We start from the raw sequence: 22,233 nt of genomic DNA on the forward strand, positions 1-22,233 counted from the left end.
GGTTTGTTACATACGTATACATGTGCCATGTTGGTGTGCTGCACCCATTAACTCGTCATTTACGTTAGGTGTATCTCCTAATGCTATCCCTCCCCCCTCCCCCCACCCCATGGCAGGCCCTGGTGTGGGATGTTCCCCTTCCTGTGTCCAGGTGTCCTCATCGTTCAGTTCGGAACTTTGATTATTTTAGCCTCTCTGCGCCTTGAAATATTTTCTTGCCCTCACATTGAAGTCACTTTAACTTTTGTTGTGACAGCTTCGTATAGATTCTCTCAAGCCTTTCCTCTTTGATCCTTTATTCTCATCTTAGCACATTGTAGTTTATAACCACCTGTTTCTGTCTTGATAGTAGCATCCTAGTCTTCAGTGGACCCCTCCCCTCTCTATATATATAATGGTTAACTGTATCTTCTATATTTTTATTATAAAATAAAAGGTACAGAAAGCTGCCTAAAACAAACTGTATAGTGAACTATTAAGACAAACAGCCTTGCCTCTGTATTTCAGCTGTGCCTTGTCCTGTAGCTGCTGGCCGCCTCACATCACAGATTGGTGTGGCTGCCTTTATTTTATTTATACACACCAAAACCAAAGATGGTCAATATGCCTTTCTTTTGTTTTTGTTTTTTGAGATGGGGTCTTACTCTGTCAGCCAGGCTGGAGTGCAGTGGCGCAGTCTCGGCTCACTTTAACTTCTGCCTCCTGGGTTCAAGTGATTCTCTTGTCTAAGCCTCCTGAGTAGCTGGGACTACAGGCACGTGCCACCGCACCTGGCTAATTTTTGTATTTTTAGTAGAGACACGGGGTTTGCCATATTGGCCAGGCTGGTCTTGAGCTCCAGACCTCAAGTGATCCACCTGCCTTGGCCTCCCGAAGTGCTGGGTTATACCTGTGAGCCACTGCGCCCAGCCAATATGCCTTTCTTTTAAATTGCCAACTAGAGTGTGACAAGAAAGCCTTTGGCCTCTCGTTTGATCACGTTTCTTGGAGAAGCTTTTCGTGAAAGATAGAGTGGTAGTTATTTATGTTTCAGAGACTTAAAAAATCCATACACAAGTCTTTCAGGATCTTCTCATTCCTTTTTTAGTTATTTCTTTTAAAAAGTAGTCTGATATCTTACCTTACAGGTTGGAGACCCTGATGGATTCTGCATCGTTTTAGGATTTGCCTCTGATTCTTGCTAGTGTTCTCTTTTCTGTCATTATGGGGTTTGCCCCGTTTTCTCTAATGTGCTATTCCTGTGTTTTGGTTTTGAGTTCTTGGTTGCATGTGACCTGACTGCTTGCTTCTGGAGACAGTACAGTGCTTGTCGTCTCTCAGCTGCTGCTTCTGTGTCTCAGGAGGGCTGAGGGCTGCCCTCCCTCAGGAGCCTCCGTGCTTCCTCAGGCTTTGCTCTTTGTTCTGTACCTCTCTTCACGTTACCTTTGGGTGGTGGTTTTCATTCCTGTGCCGCCTGCTTCTGGGCCAGTGATCCAGGTGTCTGGTGACCACCCGGGCACAGCTGCTTGGCTGCTGTGGGCACCTCAGCTTCCCATGTCCTGTAGGGAACTCACCCACTGGCCTTGCTCTCCACATCTCTTACTCCTGTGTCCCCTTTCTCGGGGATGCTGCCCCCTCCTGCTGTCCTGTCCTCTGTTAGGGGTGAATCTTGAATCCATCTTATCTCTTACTCTCCCTCCCTCTCCCAGCTCAGTCGGGCTCTCACCCTCTGTGACCCACCCCACAACTTCACCTGTTTCATTGCACTTCACATCCGACCTCGCCTTCATTCCTTAGTTGTCTGGAAATGCTCCAGGCCTCTGCTGCTTCTCACCTCATTCCCCAGAAACAGTCAGGTTCTGTCTCTTACCAGAGGTAACTGAGCTGCTGCTGGCCTCATAGCTCCTGTCGCCCTCACTGCGGGTTTGGTTTTCCTCTTATCACAGTGGTCTGAAGTGCTTGGATAGTCTAGGACATCCAGCCCCCTCCCCAGACAGGGACTCCTTAGGGCGTCTCTGCTCCCAGGCTGGCCTTGGCCCTTCTGGGGTGCTCAGGAAATGGGTATGCTGTGTGTGGGCAGTGTTGGCTTTAACACTAGTCATCATGTGTAAGGTGATTTGAATAAGTCTAAGGAAAATTGCACTTATTTTTGGTGTATTTTCTTTCAGGGTTATTTTGGAGCTGTTGGAGCACTCCTTGAGCTGTTGAAGATCCCGTGATCATTACCTGGGGAGGGGTTCCTGAAACCTTCCACAATGGGATCTGTGGACTTTCATTTTTTTAAGAGACTTACTCAATTTCATGACTGTACTACCTGAAACAAAGTGAGAAAGGACACGTGTATTTTTCTAAGTCATCAAGATAAATCCTTAAGAATTCAGTCTAAACTAGCAACCAGGAAGGAAAAATATATTAAAAACAACAAAAAAGTGGCCCACGTCCAGGCAGTGTGAGGATTTGCTGTATATAAGTTGCCTGCTTTGTATTTTTGAAATCTCTGCATCACTCATTGGAGGTGCTTCCGAAGAGAGCTGCTCTGTGTTCAGTTGACTGTGGTTTTGTGTCCTGTTTGAACTTGCTGAATGTAAGGCAGGCTACTATGTGTTATAATCTAATCACAATTTGTCAGTATGGTCTTGGCAATCATCTGTGCATTACTCTGGTTTGCATTAAGCCTGTGTGTGAACTTACTGTAAAACATGTTTTATTTCAAGGTTCTGCAAAATTAATTGGGCAGGTTAATTGTGTACCTGAAACTTAACAAGCAGTTTTTGGAAGGGCAGTTCCACGTTACTTTACACTAAATCCCGGGAATGAATGTCTGGAGACAGGGCTTCTTTTCTTGGCAGAATTTCCTTGGGTAGTGGGAGGACTGTTCTGATGCAAGTGGGTACACTGGCAGAAGCAGCACAATCTGGAGGACTAACATGAGTCAGCAGGGCCACTAGAATCGACACCCCCTCAGGGGATCAGGGAGAATCTGGTTTTTCTTTCAGGCTAAGTAGAAAAGGAAGAACTGAAGTGTCTGTCAAAGAACTCATGGGGAGTGGGGGGTCCTTCAGGGCACTGTGGCACTTGGGAGGTGAGGCTCAGAAGACTGCCTGAGGAGAGTGCCAGGCTGCAGGTGCTCTTGGTAGGGGCTGAAGCTTTTCTTTCTGCTGTGCAGAATAATTTCAAAAGCCTTTCCCAAGGAGAGAATGCACCTTTTATATCTGAGGTCTTAAGTGGTGCCCATATTGCTGTTGAAGGCAAGGATGGGCCTGTACAAAGCAGCCTTGGACCAGGAGGGAAAACCCCAAGGCTCTGCAGCCTCCCTGCTCCCCTCCGTTTAAGGCTGTGGTCAGGGAGGGATGGGCAGGGTGCCAGCCGCATGGAGGCAGCAGAGACACCCGTGTTCCAGCTGGGGCAAGGGGAACTGATATGTGGGCTGTGGGCTGTTCCACTAGGCGTGGCCACCTCTGCACATGGGCCTTGGCACTTAGGAAATATGGGTGCTGCTGCATTGGGACCTTGTGTGGGTGCAGAGCAGGATGGCTGCTGCGTGGAGGGTAATTTTGTCCCCTGGACAGTGATTGGTGACCCTCTTCCCTGCTGCTGCTGTTTGCAGGCTCCTGGCCTATACTACCTCTGACGCCCTGATCCTGAGTTCCTCTGCCCTCCTCTGCTGCCAGCAGCGCTCTTGGTGGCCTCACCCTCCTCCAGTACCCAGGCACCAAAGATGGCACCACCATCCTCCTGCTTGTACCACAGGGTGCTGCTCCCTGGGCCAACTCCTGTGAGCTTGCTCACTTCCCATGGAGACCGAGGCCAGGGCCTGCCGCTCTGAGGCCCCTGTTTTGTGGTCCTGCTGCCTCTGCTGTGCTGCGTTCAGGAGGTTGTCCACTGCTCGACGTGGGTCACCATGCAGCCCTTGCTGTTCCCACAATTTAACAGAAAAGGAAACTGAAACCCGGATGAGTAAGGCTGCCCAAGGTCACTCAGCTGGAAAAGAGCAGAGCTGGACTCAAACCCGGGACTGTCTGTCTCTGGTGCCTGAGTTGGGAAGACGCTGTTGATGTCCCCTTCTGCCTCGCTTTGAGCTTCCTCCTCCGTGGGCCCTCCCCCTACTCTAGAGAAACTAGTCCATTCCCTCATGTTCCACCTTGTGCTCAGTAAACCCTGTCACTCCACAGCAGGGTTTTTGTTTTTGAGACAGTCTCGCTGTGTCACCCAGGTGGAGTGCAGTGGTGCGATCTCAGCTCACTGCAACCTCTGCCTTCCAGGCTCAAGCAATTCTCCTGCCTTAGCCTCCTGCGTAGCTGAGACTACAGGCATGTGCCACCATGGCCGGCTAATTTTTATATTTTTAGTAGAGATGGGGTTTCACCATGATGGCCAGGCTGGTCTCGAACTCCAGACCCCAGGTGATCCGCCTGCCTTGGCCTCCCAAAGTGCTGGGAATACAGGTGTGAGCCCCTGCGCCCGGCTCACAGCAGGGTTCTTGATAGGCCACCAGTGAATCCCATGCCACCGAATCTGGCATTCATTTCACAGCCTCATCTCAGTTCTCACTCAGCAGAGCCCTCTTGCCTGTCCTGCCACCCAGGCTACTAATGTTCTGGTTCATTCTCTGCTGACAGTTAGCTGTGGCTGTCCTCAGCCTCAGTCCTGGGTCTCCTCAAGCAGTCATTAGCATCACCTTGACTGATTTCCAGGGAACACTTCAACCACCCCTTACCTCTGAGCTCCAGCCCCGAGACACTGCCTTCTCTCTGCATTTGTTGATCTCTGTGCAGCAGTGCCCACATCCTCATCCCAGCTTACTGCCGTCTCACCACCTTCAGGTTGTGAGGTGCCCATAAACTCTGCTGTTACCATTGCCACTTCCCTGTCTTCCCAGCAGCTGTCCCTTTCAGTCTGCCCTCCACTAGTGGCCATGAAGGGGGCTGTGACCATGGTCCAGGTGAGAAAGGAAGGCCTGAACTAAGATGGGAGGTGGGTGGCCAGAATGGAGAGATGCTTAGAGGGCTGTGTTGGGAAGTGGTGACTGGATACAGGGGAGGGAGGAGAGATACAAGAGGGCACCTGGGCTCATTTGTGGACTACGTGATTTTGAGACTCCAAATAAGCACTGGGTATTTGGGTTGGAGATACAGAGCTGAGAATGATATGCATGTAGGTGGGCAAAGCAAGGGGGATTTCATGAGTTTTAAGGTAGGGTGAGAAAAATAACTGAGAGTTGAGCAGTGACGGAGGAAGCTGCAAAGAAAACGACTGCTCAGGGAGAGGCTGGCCAGGGGCCTGTGGCTCAGGGGACTGAGAAGAGGAGCTCTCTAGGCATCTGAATTGAGGTTGCCCACATTTGGTTGCAAGATCGTAGCTGGCCTTGACGGAAGCTGGGAAGCCACTCGGTCCTAGTGAGGGGTGGTGAGGAGAGCAGCAACGGCCACACAGGAAGGCTTTGGACGTTTTTTCTCCTGACACTAGTTATTTCCAGGCCTGGGATATAGCTAGGGGCTTGGGGTGGGGGCAACTCTTTGCAGGGTGGTGTGGCCTGTGGAGGAAACAGGCTCAGTTCCACTACTTTGGCCAGGTGCAATGGCTCATGCCTGTAATCCCAGCACTTTGGAAGGCCAAGGCGGGTGGATCACCTGAGGTCAGGAGTTCAAGACCAGCCTGGACAACATGGTGAAACCCTGTCTCTACTAAAAATACAAAAATAATTAGCTGGGAATGGTGGTGGGTGCCTGTAATCCCAGGTACTCGAGAGGCTGAGGCAGACAATTGCTTGAACCTGGGAGGCAGAGGTTGCTGCAGTGAGCCGAGATTGCTGCACTGCACTCCAGCCTGGGTGACAGCAAGACTGTCTCAAAAAAAAAAACAAAAAAAAAAACCGCTATTTCAGGTCACCCTGGTGCTGGCGTTCACGTGGAAGACTGCTTATCTGTATCCAGCTGTTTGCAGAGCTCACGGAGGCCAGGGGGCTTCAGACTCCGCTGTACTCTGCATTCCAGGATTCTCTGTTCTCTGGCTGTGGTGGCCTGACACACACTTCACCACTGACCCCACCCCCGCTTGCACACCATGCCACAGGAAGGGCAGGAGCTTCCATCACAATCACTCAGTACTAGTTACCAGCTCTGACAGAATCACTCACCTTGAGTTTCCAAGTCTTGCTGAAGGTGCTTGCGTAAGTGGCACGTGGATGTTCTCTCTGTTCAAAGGCATATGCACAACACTATTTTTCAAAATTTGCTTTTATTTACACGTTTGAGTCAATTACATGCATGTTTTGTTTTTAAGAGTGATTAGCAAAATGCATTAAAATTTTAAAATAGCAATTAAATATACAAAAATATAGCTTACAAAAAACTGCGAATGTTTAAAAATATTCTGCTGCAGAATTTTTAGTGTACAAACACGTCTATGAAACCTGAGGTTCAGCATTTCATAAACTTTTTTTTGAGGGAGTTACACAATACCTAGTGAGGAAACCCGAGGGCCAAACTACAAGACGAAAAAGTGCCCCGTTCCTGGCAATGATGTCAGAAGACCAAGAGGCGATAGTTACCAGCAACACTCTAGGAAGACCAGCTGTCACCAGAAGGGAGTTCCTAACACTTGCCACACCTGCTCCCCTGACCCCCCCGCCCTAGTGGGGGCCTGGGAGGGAAGGGCAGATGGAGAGGAACGGTGTGCAGTGGGCGTGAGATGCAGATCCACCAGGCTTGGGACTGGCAAAGGGAGCTGAGTAGAGAGTTCCCCCAAAGCACAAACAAGTCTGCTGACACTGGTGGAGCCCTTATAGTCACAGAAGTAAGGACTGGATGGTAAGCCAAAGGTGCTGACGCTTGGTCAAAAAGTGGAGTACATCTTTGCATCTTGTAACAATTTGGGCTCTATAGCTGAATTGGCAAAGTAAGGTTTACTGAACAAGCCCCTCTTTTTCTTCTGATATCCCCACTCAAATGGAAGCACATTCCCCAGCACATGGGGATCCCTTATTAATCTTTACTAAAGAACCGTGACCCAGCATTTTCCAGTTATCAACTGGATATTTAGGCATGAATCTGGACATGTCCATCTGCTTAAGAAATCTGTAACAGCTACAGGAAAAGACACACCCAGGGCCAGAGATTCTACAAATGCCAGAAGAGTGGACGTGATAGAGAATTTTTTCTCAAGTTTTGGTTTAGGGCACCAGTTGCAATTTTAATCCAGGGGAGGATCTGGGCTGCTGCTGTAGGGGGCAAGTACACCAGGGAGGTGGGTGTGGACAGAGGCACTGGGCAGCTGCTGGGAAGCGAGGCACAAGTCTGTGCCCCTACTCCCAGGGCTGCCTGGAGGAAGCAGCTCTAACTTTCATCAGCGGGGACAAAAATGAACTTAAACTAAAAAAATTATTGGCCGGGCGCAGTGGCTCACGCCTGTAATCCCAGCACTTTGGGAGGTCAAGGCAGGTGCATCACGAGGTCAGGAGATCGAGACCATCCTGGCTAACACGGTGAAACTCCGTCTGTACTAAAAATACAAAAAATTAGCCGAGCGTGGTGGCGGGCACCTGTTGTCCCGGCTCCCGAGGCGGGAGAATGGCGTGAACCTGGGAGGCAGAGCTTGCAGTGGGCCAAGATCGTGCCACTGCACTCCAGCCTGGGTGACAGAGCGAGACTCCGTCTCAAAAAAAAAAAAAAAAAATTGTTGGTGGGGTAATTTCTGTTGTCAAATGGAAAACAAGGCATAAAGGGAAAATTCTGTAGGAAGCATTTTCTTTTCTTGTGTGTTTTTTTGAGACGGAGTCTCGCTCTGTTGCCCAGGCTGGAGTGCAGTGGGGATCTTGGCTCACTGCAACTTCTGCCTCCCGGGTTCAATCAATTCTCCTGTCCCAGCCTCCTGAGTGGCTGGGATTACAGGCATGCGTCACCACACCCAGCAAATTTTTGTATTTTTAGTAGAGGGGGTTTCACCATATTGGTCAGGCTGGTCTTGAACTCCTGACCGAAGGTGATCCGCCTGCCTCGGCCTCCCAAAGTGCTGGGATGTTGGGATTACAGGCGTGAGCCACCGCGCCCGACCAGAAGCATTTTCTTTTCAAAGTGTGTGCATAGAGTGAGGAGGCCAGCCTGGGCAACATAGTGAGTTGAGACCTGTCTCTACAAAAAAATTACGAAAATTAGCCAGGTGTGCTGGTGTGTACCTGTAGACGCAGCTGCAGACTGAGGCGGGAGGATCACTTGAGTCCAGGAAGTTGAGGCTGCAGTGAGCTACAATGGTGCCACTGCACTCCAGTCTGGGTAACAAGACCCTGTCTCAACAACAACGAAAAGTTGGGAGGGAAAGGGAGTAGCTCCATGAACTGACGCTGGACATTCAGGCATATCCACATGAGACTCACTGTGCACTTGCTCAGTAGCTAAGATGTCTGCCCCACAAAATAGAAGCCTTCAGTTGCTGCTGCTCAAACTCCTGCATCAAAGACACAAGAGCTTGCCTAAGTGACCACAACAGTTGTAGCCACACATCACCACTGGTCCTCACTTGGAACTGGCCAAGGTAGGGGAGGGGCCAGCAGCTGTCCAGGCACCTGCAGAGGCTGCTCAGAGCTGTGAGAGGCCTGTGCCACTGCTGTCAGCTACAGAGCCTGATCTTGAGCATCCTGTCGCAGATAGAAAGTTAATCAGAAAAATCTGGTTGTGCTCTTGGATTAGCTGGGCATTTGGGGTAAGGGAGGGACTGCAGATTCTGATTTGTACAGAAAACTAAAATTTCAGTATGTTGCAATAAAATGAAAATATGTCTTACTCAACAGGAGTGTGATTGCAAAAACATCCCCCAATTCTGGGTTCACATTTTGTATTCTGATTTCTGGGATGGCTCTTCCCACATTAGTAGGAGCGTTCCTTGAATACACTTGTCTGGTACCACATGAGTAGAAAAGGAGAAAAATTATATAGACACACATGCGTAAATGATCTCTGGAAGGATACCCAAGGAACAAACCAATAGTAGGTATTCATGGAGTGAGGAGCGGAGCTTGCTAGGCATCAGGAACTCAAGAAAGGCTTTTAACTACTTTATGATTTGTGAACCACATGAATGGATTACCTATTCAAAACATTAAGAAAGAAATATTCAGCACTGAACAACCAAGTCAGAGTTCACTGTGGGCAAAGGCAGAGATGACCAAGGAAGAAAGGGGCCAGGTGAACCTGGGCCTCAGGGAAAGCCCCTACAGCTCCGGAAGCTTTTTGGCTGAGGTTCTATTCCTATCAATCATGATGGCAGAGGAGCCCATGGAACCCATATGATGTTAGGTGGTATCAGCAGCCCCCATGACACCAGGCCTGCTGCCCACCAGGCTCTGGGCACCAGCTAACCCCCACAAGAGGTGCCAGGGACGTTACTACAATCCCTGGGTGGTAGCTAAGGAAGCTAAGGAAGAGACTGAGAGGCTAACCTGCAGAAGGGCCTAAGGCTAGTGAGTGACAAGAGGTGATTCCATCACTCTCTGCCTGGAGCTCTGGGGATACTGCCCTGGATGTATCTGGATGTATTTCATAATGCCCAAAAAGCCTCTGAGAAAAATAATTCCTAGTTTTTCAAAGTAGCTTAGAGCGGGATCAGGCCAGGGAGATGACATGATTTTGAAGTGGGGTTGTGAAAAAGGACAAGGCCCGAGGCTATTTCTCTGATGGATCCAAGGGGCTTGGCACTGGGGAAAAGGATCTTCTTGTCAAGAACAGGGTATCCGGCAATGGTGGGAGGTCCCCTGTATCCCTCAGCTCAGACCTTCCCAGGGGCCACCTGCCCCTATTTGGCCATTTCTGTCCTGCCTTCCCCGGCTAGGCAAGCACAGGCTTCAAGGACCTTATCTGCCAGGGACAGGCCTAACCAAATCACACGTGGCAAAGAAAAGCAGCAGATGTCAACTTCCTAGTGTCTGATACTGACCCAACCAGGAATCAAGTCAGGCTGGTTTTGTTCCCTGTTTCTGAAGCCAGTTGAATTCAGTTGTACCCCTAGCAACTACTAATGGTTCAGCCACCCATGGAGTCCAGTTGGGGCTGAGTTATGCTCCACTAACCCATAGCAGACCAGCAACATTCTATCTTTGAGCTGCTTAAGAAACACACAAAGGATACCAGCCAGTGGTCCAAGAGCAGACCAGAATCCCCGCGCATCTACCAGTAACAAGTCCCAGCAACTCCTGAAGATAGATGCAGAAAGGGTGACTTTACCATGGGGTTCGAGTCTGAGCCAAGAGAGTTATAAAGGGGTCCCTAACTCATTCTTTTTTCAAAATAAATAAATAAAAAAAAGGATTGTGTTTCAAACAAAAAACTCTGCGATTTTCATGAGAATTAACGGAGGGTGTCAATTAAAAGGCCTGTTTGTCTGTTTGTCTGTGCAGCAAAGCAGATGCGCAGCCCCATCCTGGTGGAGGACCCAGATGCAGGGAGCAAATATTCGGGTTGTGTTGCTGAGTCGCAGGAACTACTGCTAGGGATACTAGGCTTGCTGCAGGAGGATGTCACGCTGAGAAAGGGAGATGACTAGGAGCAGAAAAAGTGCTCTCACTGTTCCAGCTTCCAGCCCAATCCTAGCAGAATGAATGCATTTTAAAATCACTCCACATTCACATGTGCTGAGAAGGTTGTTAGTGGTCCCTCATCTGGGCAAAGCAGACCCAAGATGGTGCTGAGTGCAGAGTGCAGAGCATTCTTGTGCTCTCCTCTCACGGCTGGAACTATCTGGGCTTTGCGCCCTGGTCCAGTGCTACGTATCAACCCGCTCAACATGCCTGTGGCTCTGACACGGGGGGAGGAATTAACTTGCCTCTGTTCAAATATACAGACTTGGTGAGGCTGTCTTTTGTTAGTACTGATGCACAGGGACAGAAAAAGGCTGCAACTTTCAGTTGGGAGAATCCTATAAAAGCTGTGAGCAGCAATAATTTGCAGTATTGATCATAGGAAGGGAGAAAACATTCTCTTTCCTATTAGAGCCCCATAGCAGAGGTGACATCTGTCCCAAGGCCATTCCATGGAAAATGGTGGCTGCTGGCAATTAGTGAGGCTAGTCCAGAAGCAAGCCTCCTTCTGACATTGGTCACTGAAAACAGCTCACTATAAACGGGGTGTTTTGTGGCATTCAACTCTGTTGTGCTACAAATAGAGAATGCGAAAAGACGGTGAAAGTAGGAGTGCATAAATAGTTTTTTTCATGGGTGCCAGACAGGCTAAGGCTTTCATATAAAAATATTCCTCACTTTCCTTGTCCTGTTTAGGAAGCAGTCCAGTTGGCATACCACGAATAGGTCACACATAGGAAATGGCCTATTTTGACCAACTGGATTTGTAATTTTCCAAACCGGATTCTGTCCAGCACTTTTCTACACTAATGGAAATTTTCCTCCTCATCTGACCCCAGCCATCTGAACCAAGGACAGGTTCCTTCTCCTAAGAGGACAGAGGTTGGATTCCAGAAAAAAATCTGGAGTCATGCCAAGAGCAGAGTCGCAAAGCTCCCTCCCTCCATTCTCCATGTCACGCAGACTGTATTCCTAATGAAAAACCTCCCCCACTCTCACCTGTGGGATGGAGTGGAGCAAAGCAGTTGATGAGGAACTGAGGCAGGCGCTCCTAAGATGGAGGGAGGCGGAGAGCAGGGCTGTGGAAAAGAATTTTCCATCTGACCTGCTACTTTCCATAGCTAATTTATACAATATTCACAAATCTTAATGGACTTTGAGTCATTTCTAGAAAAGTTGGACAGAAAGAGCCAAAGAGCAGCATGCGTTTCTCTCCTATGAAGACACTTTCAGTTTCGGAAGTCCAAATACTGAGGCACACACCAACGGTGGAGAGCCCTGCAGGAGCTTCCTGAAACTATCTACAATTCCAAGTGGATCACCAGCTTCAGAATTACACAGGATCTTATTTGGGATAAAGTGTTAAAAAGTGAATGACAGGCTTCTTTTTTTTTTTTTTTCTGAAGTAGAAAGAGATAGGGCAAGAAAGAGAAGAGATGGAAGGAGGGGGAGAGGTCAAAGGGTCGGCATTCCCTTCATCCAGCCGGGCCAGGAGTATGGGCCATTCTCAAAAAGCCACTGCTCTTTGGAGCCACTCGAGAGGTTCACAGTGGCTCCCTTCTGAGGCAGTGGCAGTGGGCTCACAGCAGCTACACTGGAACCACAGTGCACATGTGGGGATGTGGGCAGCCTCCTGGATCACTCAGGGACAGTGTGGACTCAGGGCCCACTCCCTGCTGGGGCTCTGGACGGGCCTTACTGGTGCATAGGAGAGGGAAATGATAAGAGGAAATGGCTTCTGACTAGGCCTTTCCAAGCGCATCTCATGTTTTCAGCTTAGATGATTTGATAGCAGGTGTTGTAATCCTGAGGGGGAAATGGGTGGCGAGGAACACTGCTACTCAAAGCCAAGATGGCCTTATCAAAGGCATATAACATGAGCCTTGTGGGCACTGCCTCACCAACCACTGGTGGCTGGTTGTGCTGGTTTTACTTGGCTCAAGGGCTGCTGGGAGGGTTTGCTGCTACAAAGGCCTGCATGGCCTACATAGAAACCCATCCATCCGCAGGTGGGGGTGTGGCTTTAAAGACCTGCTCTTAGTTCCCTTCTTTACCCTCCTGCTTGACATGGAGATGAGGCTCCAGGAGAGAGAGTGTAATGGAGTTAGTAAGAGACCCTCGTGAAGTTTCTTGAGGCAAACCCGCAGGCTCATCCACTCCTCTTCTCTCGGCAGGGGGTAGTGTCAAAGTGCTTTGGTTGTCACAAGACCCAGACACCCAGGTTCCCAGTTTGGCTGGCCCAAGAGTTCTTCATGAGGCAAAAGAAGTGGCAGCTGGTGTCCTAGGTAGAGAGCAGCCAATACAGACACCACATGTGTTCCTCCTGGCTCCACACAGACGTCGTGTCCAGCAACAGTCTGATCCTTGCGGTAAGCTATACAATGTTCTCTGCCCCGGGAAGGGGCCCCTGAGGGGGTCCACGGTCCTGCTTACTGTGCAACTGGGCCAGCTGTAGAACTGGCATGTTGCACAGGGGACACACTTTACGAACCTCCAGCCACTTAATAAGGCACCTGCAGAAGGAGACACCACAGGGGGAAGATGTCAGTCCTGTGCTCATGGCACGGCTGTTCTGCTGAACATCTCCATATCTGTCACCCAGACAACGTCTGCTGTATGGTCCAAGGAGCTCCCCTCCTAGGTGGTGAACGGATGTCACCCCCTGGAGAGAGGGAAGAGACAGAGAGAAGGAGTGGGGAGAGGCCAAGGGGTCAGCAATCCCCTCCTCCTTCCAGAGCCTCCCATCTTCCACGTGTGAAGCCACAGATAGTATGTGATACTCTCAGTTACCCATGACTTCTTACAAGAACAAAATACACTGAGCAGGGATGTGAGAAGTAGGAAAATAAATTTTTCTAACAGAAATACAAAACAAAAAATTATAAGAGGAAGAATATTAATATGTCTGCAGGAAGTGGGAGGAGAGTGCCCCACACTACCATTTATATCCAGACTTTATTTTGATTTTAAATAACTACGGTTTTGATTTAAATAAGTTTTTAGGAGATGAGGCTCTCACTGGAAAGTTCCAGCTAAATAGCTGTTTATTGCTTGGGCTCCAAGTGTAGGCTCATTTTGGCTCTCTGCCCATCGTCCTGACGTGGTGGTCACGTTCCACCACTCTGCTGTCTCCTAATGTCACGCACACACACACACATCCCACCTGTAGGGTGCTGTCAGCTTTCTGCATTACAGACCAATCATGAAGCCATCAAGCTTGTCTGGCACTGCCCTAAAACCCAAAAGAAGTTGGTTGATGTGCCTCAAACTCGGGTCCCATTAAGTAATTCCATACCAATACTTACTTTCTGTGGAAGGCGTGCTTACATGGGCAAATCCCCAACTCATCTCGAGGCTTGAAGTCTTCTAGGCACACTGCACAGAGCTGAAAGACAAATGCACAAATGAAGCCAAGTGTCTGTTAAGTACCCTCCCAGGTACAAAGTAGAGTGCAGGCTCCTAAAGGCTCAACCGTTTGAAGGGACTTATGAGACTCTTATCTTAAAAAAAAAAAGAAATGAATGAATGAATAAATGACTGAAAAGAAACAGGCCCAAATAGATGAATGTCTCCTGCTCTTCCTGTCCCATATCTTCAAGGAGGTGGGCAGATGGGAGAAGACAGAAAGCAAGAGGCAGCTGCCTTTACTTCAGTGCATCAGAAATGTGGGACCGAGGGAGGGTTACTCTCACATCTGCCAGCTTAGCCTGCTGTCCCTTTCCTGGTGTGCCGAAAGAGCTGAGGCTCTCTGGGTTCTCCACCTTGTCAGCAGCACAGCCTGGCTCCCAAGCACTCACTGAAAGGGACCGCTCAAGCCCTGGCAATCTTTTCTCCTGTTTTTATGCACAGCTTGCAGTAACATGCTATTTATAGTTCCTGGGGCCTCCCACTTTGGCACTGTCCTTCTGTCAGTGTCTCTGTCATATAAAAAGTTACTGAAGACTCAGTTAACTCATGAACATGTGCAGATGGGACAAGGACTGCTCTCAGCCAATGATTAGTCTCCATGGCTTGGAGACAGGCCTTTGCCATCGTACCCAGGGGCTGGGTTCCAACACTTTCCTGGGCATTCACCAGGGCCCGTGGATACCATGTGTCACCACACTGACCCATTTTACAGATGAGGAAACAGAAGCTCAGGAAAATAATGTTGCTTGAGGCCATTTAATTGGAGAGTGGCCAGGCCTGGCTGGGGACCCAGGTCTGTTGCACTGATGTGCTATTGTGCCATTGCTTTCTCCTGCCCAGTGGTTGAACTCCTTCCTCCCTACTTGCTTCCCTGTCCATTCCCAAGGATCCTGGTTCAGGCCATCACCATTTCTAGCCTGGACTGTTGATGGCTTTGCTGTTACTAGTTTCTTAACCTATAACACGGAACCCAGTCTTCTTAGATTATGTAACATGATCCAGGCAGGACATGTGGCTCTTGGTGCCCAGTGAACCGTGCCATGTTGGTTTTTAAACATCCTTGCTGAGGTAGCTTTCAGGGCCTTGTGTGTATGACAGACAGGACCTTCACAGGAGGAGAATGGATAACTGTGCTCTGTTGGACTCAGCATCCCTACCAAGATGGCAGGGGAGCAGGGAGGAGAGCAGGACAGGTGGCTGGCCTTGGCTCAGACACACTAGCTGTGTGGCCTCTGCCCTCAGGATTCCTCACAGAGCTCTGTTCCTTCATCTGTACAATAAGGACATGACCTGTCCCACCCCACACAGGGCTGTCATCAGCTCAGCTTGGGGGGCAGGGTTAAGGACACAGTAAGGCAGTCTACCAATGCCAGCTGTTTTTATTGATGTCTCCATTTTATAATGGAAGTACTGTTTTCAAGCCCATTTTTGTTTTCTGAAGGGAGGCTGAGAACAAGCTGTGGGTAAAGGTAAGAATCCAGCAGTTTCAGCCTAGTGGTATCTTTTTGGGCCTCAGCTTCCCACCTGTAAAGAGGGAATGATGCTCCCATCTCCTAGACTGTGTGATTGGCCCTCTGGCCTTCAACAGCCAGTTTTCCTCTCAGCCCCGCCTTCCAAAACAGGGTCAGGACTGTCCTCTGGAGATTTAGCACTGATCCTATTGAAGCACAGGTTGGATGAGTTGCTTATTTTTATTCACTTATTTTTCCAGGATCCAAAATTAGATTAGTAGCCTTTCCAAACAGGAGTTTCTTTTTTTCTTTTTGAGATGGAGTCTTGCTCTGTCGCCAGGCTGGAGTGCAGTGGTGCGATCTCGGCTCACCGCAACCTCCGCCTCCTGGGTTCAAGTGAGTCTCCTGCCTCAGACTCCCGAATAGCTGGGACTACAGGCGCATGCCAACTATACCCGGCTAATTTTTTATATTTTTAGTAGAGACAGGGTTTCACCATGTTGGCCAGGATGCTCTCGATCTCTTGACCTTGTGATCTGCCTGCCTCAGCCTCCCAAAGTGTTGGGATTACAGGTGTGAGCCACTGCGCCCAGCCCCAAAATGGAGTTACTATTAATGGTATAATGTGCTATTATGTTCTGAATAAACAGATCCTAAAACTATAGCCACCTGAGAAAAAACAAGACAAACTCTGACACGTTAAATGCTAAAGGTGACCAAAGTCAATGGCAATCACAAAAAGAGAAAAGCCTCAGATGACTTCCTAGAAGCTCCCTAAGAGCCAAATTCATTTTACAACTTTCCTTTACAGATCATATTTTGCAAATAAACTTTCGTTTCCAGTATTCAATGAGATTGTTTCTCCAGTGTGACTTCCCATCACCATTAAAAAACTGAGATACAATTAATCTACTATAATATTCACTCCTTTAAGTAATAGTACAATTCAGCAGTTTTTAGGTATATATTTGTGCAGCCATCTTTACAATCTAATTCCAGAACATTTGCATCAAATGCCACCCACCCACCCCCCAAAACAAGCCCATATTCATAGGCAGTCATTCCCCATTCTCCCCTTTCCCCAATCTCTGGCAACCAACCACTAATCTACTTTCTTTATTGATGGATTTGTCTACTCGGGACATTTCATATAAATGGAACCATACAATATGTAATATTTCATGTCTGGCTTCTTTCCCTTAGCATAATGTCTTCAAGGTTCATCTATATTGTAACATATATCAGTACTTCACTCATTTTCATGGCTGAATAATATTCCACTGTATGTATGTACCGCATTTTGTTTACCCATTTATCTATTGATGGCCACTTGGGTTGTTTCTACCTTTTGGCTATTGTGGACAATGCTGCTATAAACACTGGTGTACAAGTATCTGGCTGAGTCCTTGTTTACGTTATTTTGGGTATGTATCAAGGAGTGGAATTGCTGGGTCATATGGTAACTCTATGTTTACCTTTTTGAGGAGCTACCAAACTGATTTCCAAAGCGGCTGCACCATTTTACATTCCTACCAGCAGTACGTATGGGTTGTAATTTCTCCATATCATCACCAATACTTATTCTTGTCTTTTTTACTATAGTTATCGTAATGGGTGTAAATGGGTCATTTCCTTAATGACTAATGATGCCGTGCTTATTAACCACCACATATCTTCTCTGGAGAAATGCCTATTAAGTCCTTTGTCAATTTATTAGTTGGTTTCTTTTTATTATTAAGTGGTAAGAGTTCTTTATATATTTTAGACTGAACTCCCTTATCAGATAGCCAACTAATTTTGACAAAGGTGCAAAAAGCATTTCAATGGCAGAAGGAAAGCCTTTTCAACAAATGATGTTAGAGCACTACACATTCATAGACACCAAAGACACACGCAACCTAAGCAGAAACACAACCGAAGCACAACCTAAGCAAAGAAACCAAAGGAAAAAATGGATAAACTGGACTTGATCAAATTAAAAAACTTTTGTTCTACAAAAGAGCCTGTTAGGATGAAAAGACTGGGAGAAAACATTTGCAGACCTTTTTATTTTGCAGGCTGCTTATTACTGAGTTCTAAGAGTTCTTTATACATCTTAAATACAAGACCCTTGTCAGATATAAAACTTGTGAATACTTTGTCCCTGTGGGTTGCCTTCACTTTCAAGATAATGTCCTTTGAAGCACAAAAGTTTTTAATTTTTTTTTTGAGACAGTCTTGCTCTGTCACCCAGGCTGGAGTGCACTGGTGCCATCATAGCTCACTGCAGCCTCAATCTCCTGATCTCAGGCAATCCTCCAGCTCCTCAAGCCTCAACCTCCCAAATAGCTGGGACTTACAGGCACACATCACGACACCCAACTAATTTTTTTTTTTGTAAGTAGAGATAAGGTCTCCTAGCTATGTCGCCCAGGCTGGTCTCAAACTCCTGAGCTCAATCTTCTCGTCTTGGCCTCCCAACGTGTTGGGATTACAGGAGTGAGCCTCCATGGCTGGCCTGATGAAGTTTAACTATTTTTTCTTAGCTTGCTTGTGCTTCAGATGTCATATCTAAGAATCCATTACCCAATCCACAGCTATGAAGATTTATACATCTATGTTTATTTCTCCTTTTTGTTTTTTAGAGACAGAGTCTTGCTATGTTGCCCAGGCTGGTCTCAAATTCCTGGACTCAAGGGAGCTTCCCCCTCAGCCCCCTGAGGAGCTGGGATTACAGGCATGTGTCATGGCACTGGGCTCACCTATGTTTATGTCTGAGAGTTTTATAATATTAGCTGATACATTTAGGTCTTTGATTAACTTTTGAGTAATCTTTGTATATAGTATGAGGTAGATGTCTAAATTTATTCTTTTGCATGTAGATATCCAGTTGTCCCAGCACCACTGATTGAAAAGACTATTCTTTTCCCACTGAATTGTCTTGGCACCCTCGTTGAAAATCAACTGACCATAAATGTTTGAATTTATTTTTGGACTTGCAGTTCTATTCCACTGATCTATATAGCTATCAATATACCTGTGTCACATGTATTAAAAACTGTAGCTTTGTATAGTAAGTTTTGAAATTGGGAAGTGTGAGTTCTCTAACTCTGTTCTTCTTTTTCAAGATTCTTTTGGCTATTCTGGATCCTTTACATTTCCATGGGAATTTCAGAATTCATCTGCTTGTCAATTTGTGCATAAAAGGGCAGATAGGATTTTGAAAAAGATGATTTGGTAAATACTTTGGATATTACTGCCAACTTACCAATATTACATTTTCTAACCAATGAACATGGGATGTCATCCCAATTATTTAGGTTTTATTATCTTTTCAATGTTTTATAGTTTTCAGCATATAAATCTGGGCTTCTTTTGTTAAATTTATTCCTAGGTATCTTATTTTTGATGCTATTACAAACGAAAAAAAAAAATTTTTTTTTTGAGGTGGAGTTTAGCTTTTGTTGCCCACGCTGGAGTACAATGGTGTGATCTCAGCTCACCACAACCTCTGCCTTCTGGGTTCAAGTGATCCTCCTGCCTCAGCCTCCTGAGTAGCTGGGGTTACAGGCATGCACCACCACACCCAGCTAATTTTGTATTTTTAGTAGAGACGGGGTTTCTCTATGTTGCCCAGGCTGGTCTTGAACTCCTGGGCTCACGCAATCCTTCCACCTTGGTCTCCCAAAGTGTTAAGATTATAGCTGTGAGCCACCATGTGCGGCTGAATGAAAATTTTAGAACTCAAACAACAGAATAATCACAATAAAAAAACTTAGTGGATGGGCTCAACAGCAGAATGGAGGGGATAGAGGAAAGAATCAGTGAACTAGAAGACAGAACACTGGAAATTACTCAGTCTGAACAACAGAGAAAAAATTACTGAAAAAAAAAAAAAAACTCTCCAGGACTTGTGGAACAACAACAAAGGGTCTAACATTTGTGTCACTGGAGTTCCAGGAGAGAGAAAGAGTGAAATGCAGAAAAAACATTTATAGAAATAATGGCTAAAAACTTCCCATGCTTGGCAAAAAACCCTATATATTTATGAAGCTGAGTAAACTGCAAACAGGATAAATCCAAATAAATCCATGCCTAGACATATCATAAATTGCTGAAAACTAAAGAAAAAGAAAAAAATCTTAAAAGCAGCCAGAGAAAGTGATACATTACTGGTAAGGGATGAATGATTCAAGTGACCTGATTTCTCATCAGAAATCATGGAGGGCCAGAAGGAAGAGGCATAAAAACTGTCAACCTGGAGTTCCATATACAAGAATATTCTTCAGGAATGAAGGTAAAATAAAAACATTCTCAGATGAAGGCAAACTAACAGAATTCATAGCCAGAAGACCTGCTTTAAGAAAATTACTAAAGGAAAGTTCATTATGAAGATAAAAGAGAAATGACATAACAAGGAAACTTGAAACACTGGGAATGCATAGCAACAGAAATGGTAAAAATCTGGATTAATATAAGGCTATTCCTCTGTTAAGGTTTTCTTATTTTTTTGAGACCAGGCCTCACTCTGTCATCTATGCTTGAGTGCAGTGGTGCAATCAAGGCTTGGCTCACTGTAGCCTCGACCTCCCAGGCTTGGGTGATCTTTCCACTTAAGGCTCCTGAGTAGCTGGGACTACAGGTATGTGCTACCTGTAAGTTTTTGTATTTTTTGTAGAAATGGGGTTTTGCCATGTTGCCCAGGCTGGTCTCGATCTTCTGGACTCCAGGCAGATGCCTGCCTTTTGAGTTTTTAAAAACATGTCTGATGGGGAAAAGACATATAACGATGGGATTTTTCAGTGTATATAGACGTAATATGATAGACATTGCACAAAGAGGGGAAGGAAAAGGGATCCATATTGTGGCAAGGTCTCTACAATCCAACTAGAGTGTTAAAAAACTAATTCTAAATATTTATTTGGTAATCCCTAGAGCAACCACTAAAAAACTATACAAAGACATAAAGTAAAAATCACAACAGATAAATTAAAATGAAATATTAAAAAATGTTCTAATAACCCAAAAGAAGGCAAGAAAAGGAAAATAGAGAATGAAAAAGAGAGAGAAAAGCAGAAGACAAAAAAAAATGGTAAACCTAATTCTAAATGTATCAGCAATTGCACTGAATGTAAATGATCTATACATACCAATTAAAAGACATATTGGCAGAGTGGATAAAGAAACATGACCCAACTATGCTGTCTACAAGAAAACTCACTTCAAATATAATTCAATGGGTAGATTGAAAATAAAAAGATGAAGCTGGGCATGGTGGCTCACGCCTGCAATCCCAGCACCTAAGAGGCCGAGGGGGGCAGATCACCTGAGGTGAGGAGTTCAAGACCAGCCTGGCTAACATGGTGAAACCCCATCTCTACTAAAAATACAAAAATTAGCTGGGCGTGGTGGTGGGCATCTGTAATCCCAGCTACTTGGGAGGCTGAGGCAGGAGAATTGCTTGAACCCAGGAGGCGGAGGTTGCAGTGAGCCAAGATTGTATCACTGCACTCCAGCCTGGGCAGCAGAGCTAGACTCTATCTCAAAAAAAGAAAAAAAAAAAAGAAAAGAAAAAGGTGGAAATACACATACCATGCAAACAATCAAAAGGAAGCTGGAATGGCTATATTAATATCAGAAAAATATTTTTTTTTTTTTGAGGTAGGTTCTTGCTCTGTCACCCAGGCTGGAGTACAGTGGCACAACCTTGGCTCACTGCAGCCTAAACCTCCTGGGTTCAAGCAATCCTCCCACCTCAGCCTCCCAAAAAGTTGGGATTACAAGTGTGAACCACTGTGTCCGGCCTGGACAAATATATATATTTTTTGAGACAGAGTCTTACTCTGTCACCGAGGCTGGAGTGCAGTGGCGTGATCTCAGCTCACTGCAAGCTCCACCTCCCAGGTTCATGCCATTCTCCTGCCTCAGCCTCCTGAGTAGCTGGGACTACAGGCACCCACCACCACGCCTGGCTAATTTTTTTGTATTTTTAGTAGAGACGGGGTTTCGCCATGTTAGCCAGGATGGTCTTGATCTCCTGACCCTGTGATCCGCCTGCCTCGGCCTCCCAAAGTGCTGGGATTACAGGCATGAGCCACCGCGCCTGGCCTGGACAAATATTTCAAAGCAAAGGAATTTACCTGGGATGAAGACAGTTTTTTGTTTTTTGAGATAGTGTTTCATTCTTGTTGCCCATGCTGGCGTGCAATGGCACGATCTCAGCTCACTGCAACCTCTGCCTCCAGGTTCAAGCGATTCTCCTACCTTAGCCTTCCGAGTAGCTGGGATTACAGGTGTCCATCACCGCGCCTGGCTCATTTTTGTATTTTTGGTAGAGATGGGGTTTCACCATGTTGGCCAGGCTGGTCTTGAACTCCTGACCACAGGTGATCCTCCTGCCTTGGCCTCCCAAAGTGCTGGGATTATAGGTGTGAGCCACCCAGCCCGGCGAGAGACCTTGACAAAAGGGTCAGTTCACCAAGAAGATATTCAATGTGTATACAACTAACAACAGAGCTTCAAATAAATAAATAGACATAATGTATTCACAGGTCAGAAGACTCACCATGGTAAAGGTCAATTCTCTCCAAACACATTTATAGAGTTAATGCAATATAAATCAAAATCCCAGCAGGATTTTTTTTTTTTTTTTTTTTTTGTGGATACAGATGAGCTGATGCTACAATTTACATGGAAGGGTCAAGGAACCAGACTAGCTAAAACAATTTTGGAAAAGAATGAGGTTGGAAGAATCACACTGCCTGATTTTAAGATTTACTATAAAGCTATTAATAATCAAGACAGTGTGGTACTGATGAAGAAACAGGCACACAAATCAAGAGAATATAA

General features: G+C 46.5%; 2 protein-coding genes across 10 annotated transcripts in view; one reads left to right on the forward strand and one right to left on the reverse strand.

Moving 5' to 3' along the window:
- Nucleotides 1–2,708, forward strand: part of PANK2 (pantothenate kinase 2) — a 35,207-nt gene extending 32,499 nt beyond the window's left edge. For all 5 annotated transcript variants that reach the window (XM_003821323.5, XM_063601027.1, XM_034947154.3 and 2 more), the window contains one exon: nt 2,148–2,708. In XM_003821323.5, the coding sequence (XP_003821371.3) occupies nt 2,148–2,198 (51 nt within the window). In that variant the 3' untranslated portion in view covers nt 2,199–2,708. The remainder of the gene's footprint in view (nt 1–2,147) is intronic.
- A 3,491-nt stretch (nt 2,709–6,199) lies between these two features.
- The window catches only part of RNF24 (ring finger protein 24), a 92,575-nt gene continuing 76,541 nt past the window's right edge, over nt 6,200–22,233 (reverse strand). For all 5 annotated transcript variants that reach the window (XM_034947607.4, XM_034947604.4, XM_034947606.4 and 2 more), the window contains 2 exons: nt 13,852–13,931; nt 6,200–13,059 (listed from right to left, as the gene is read on the reverse strand). In XM_034947607.4, the coding sequence (XP_034803498.1) occupies nt 12,921–13,059; nt 13,852–13,931 (219 nt within the window). In that variant the 3' untranslated portion in view covers nt 6,200–12,920. The remainder of the gene's footprint in view (nt 13,060–13,851; nt 13,932–22,233) is intronic.

This window comes from Pan paniscus, chromosome 21 (genome assembly GCF_029289425.2).
Source record: "Pan paniscus chromosome 21, NHGRI_mPanPan1-v2.0_pri, whole genome shotgun sequence".
In the NCBI taxonomy this organism is placed as follows: Eukaryota; Metazoa; Chordata; class Mammalia; order Primates; family Hominidae; genus Pan; species Pan paniscus.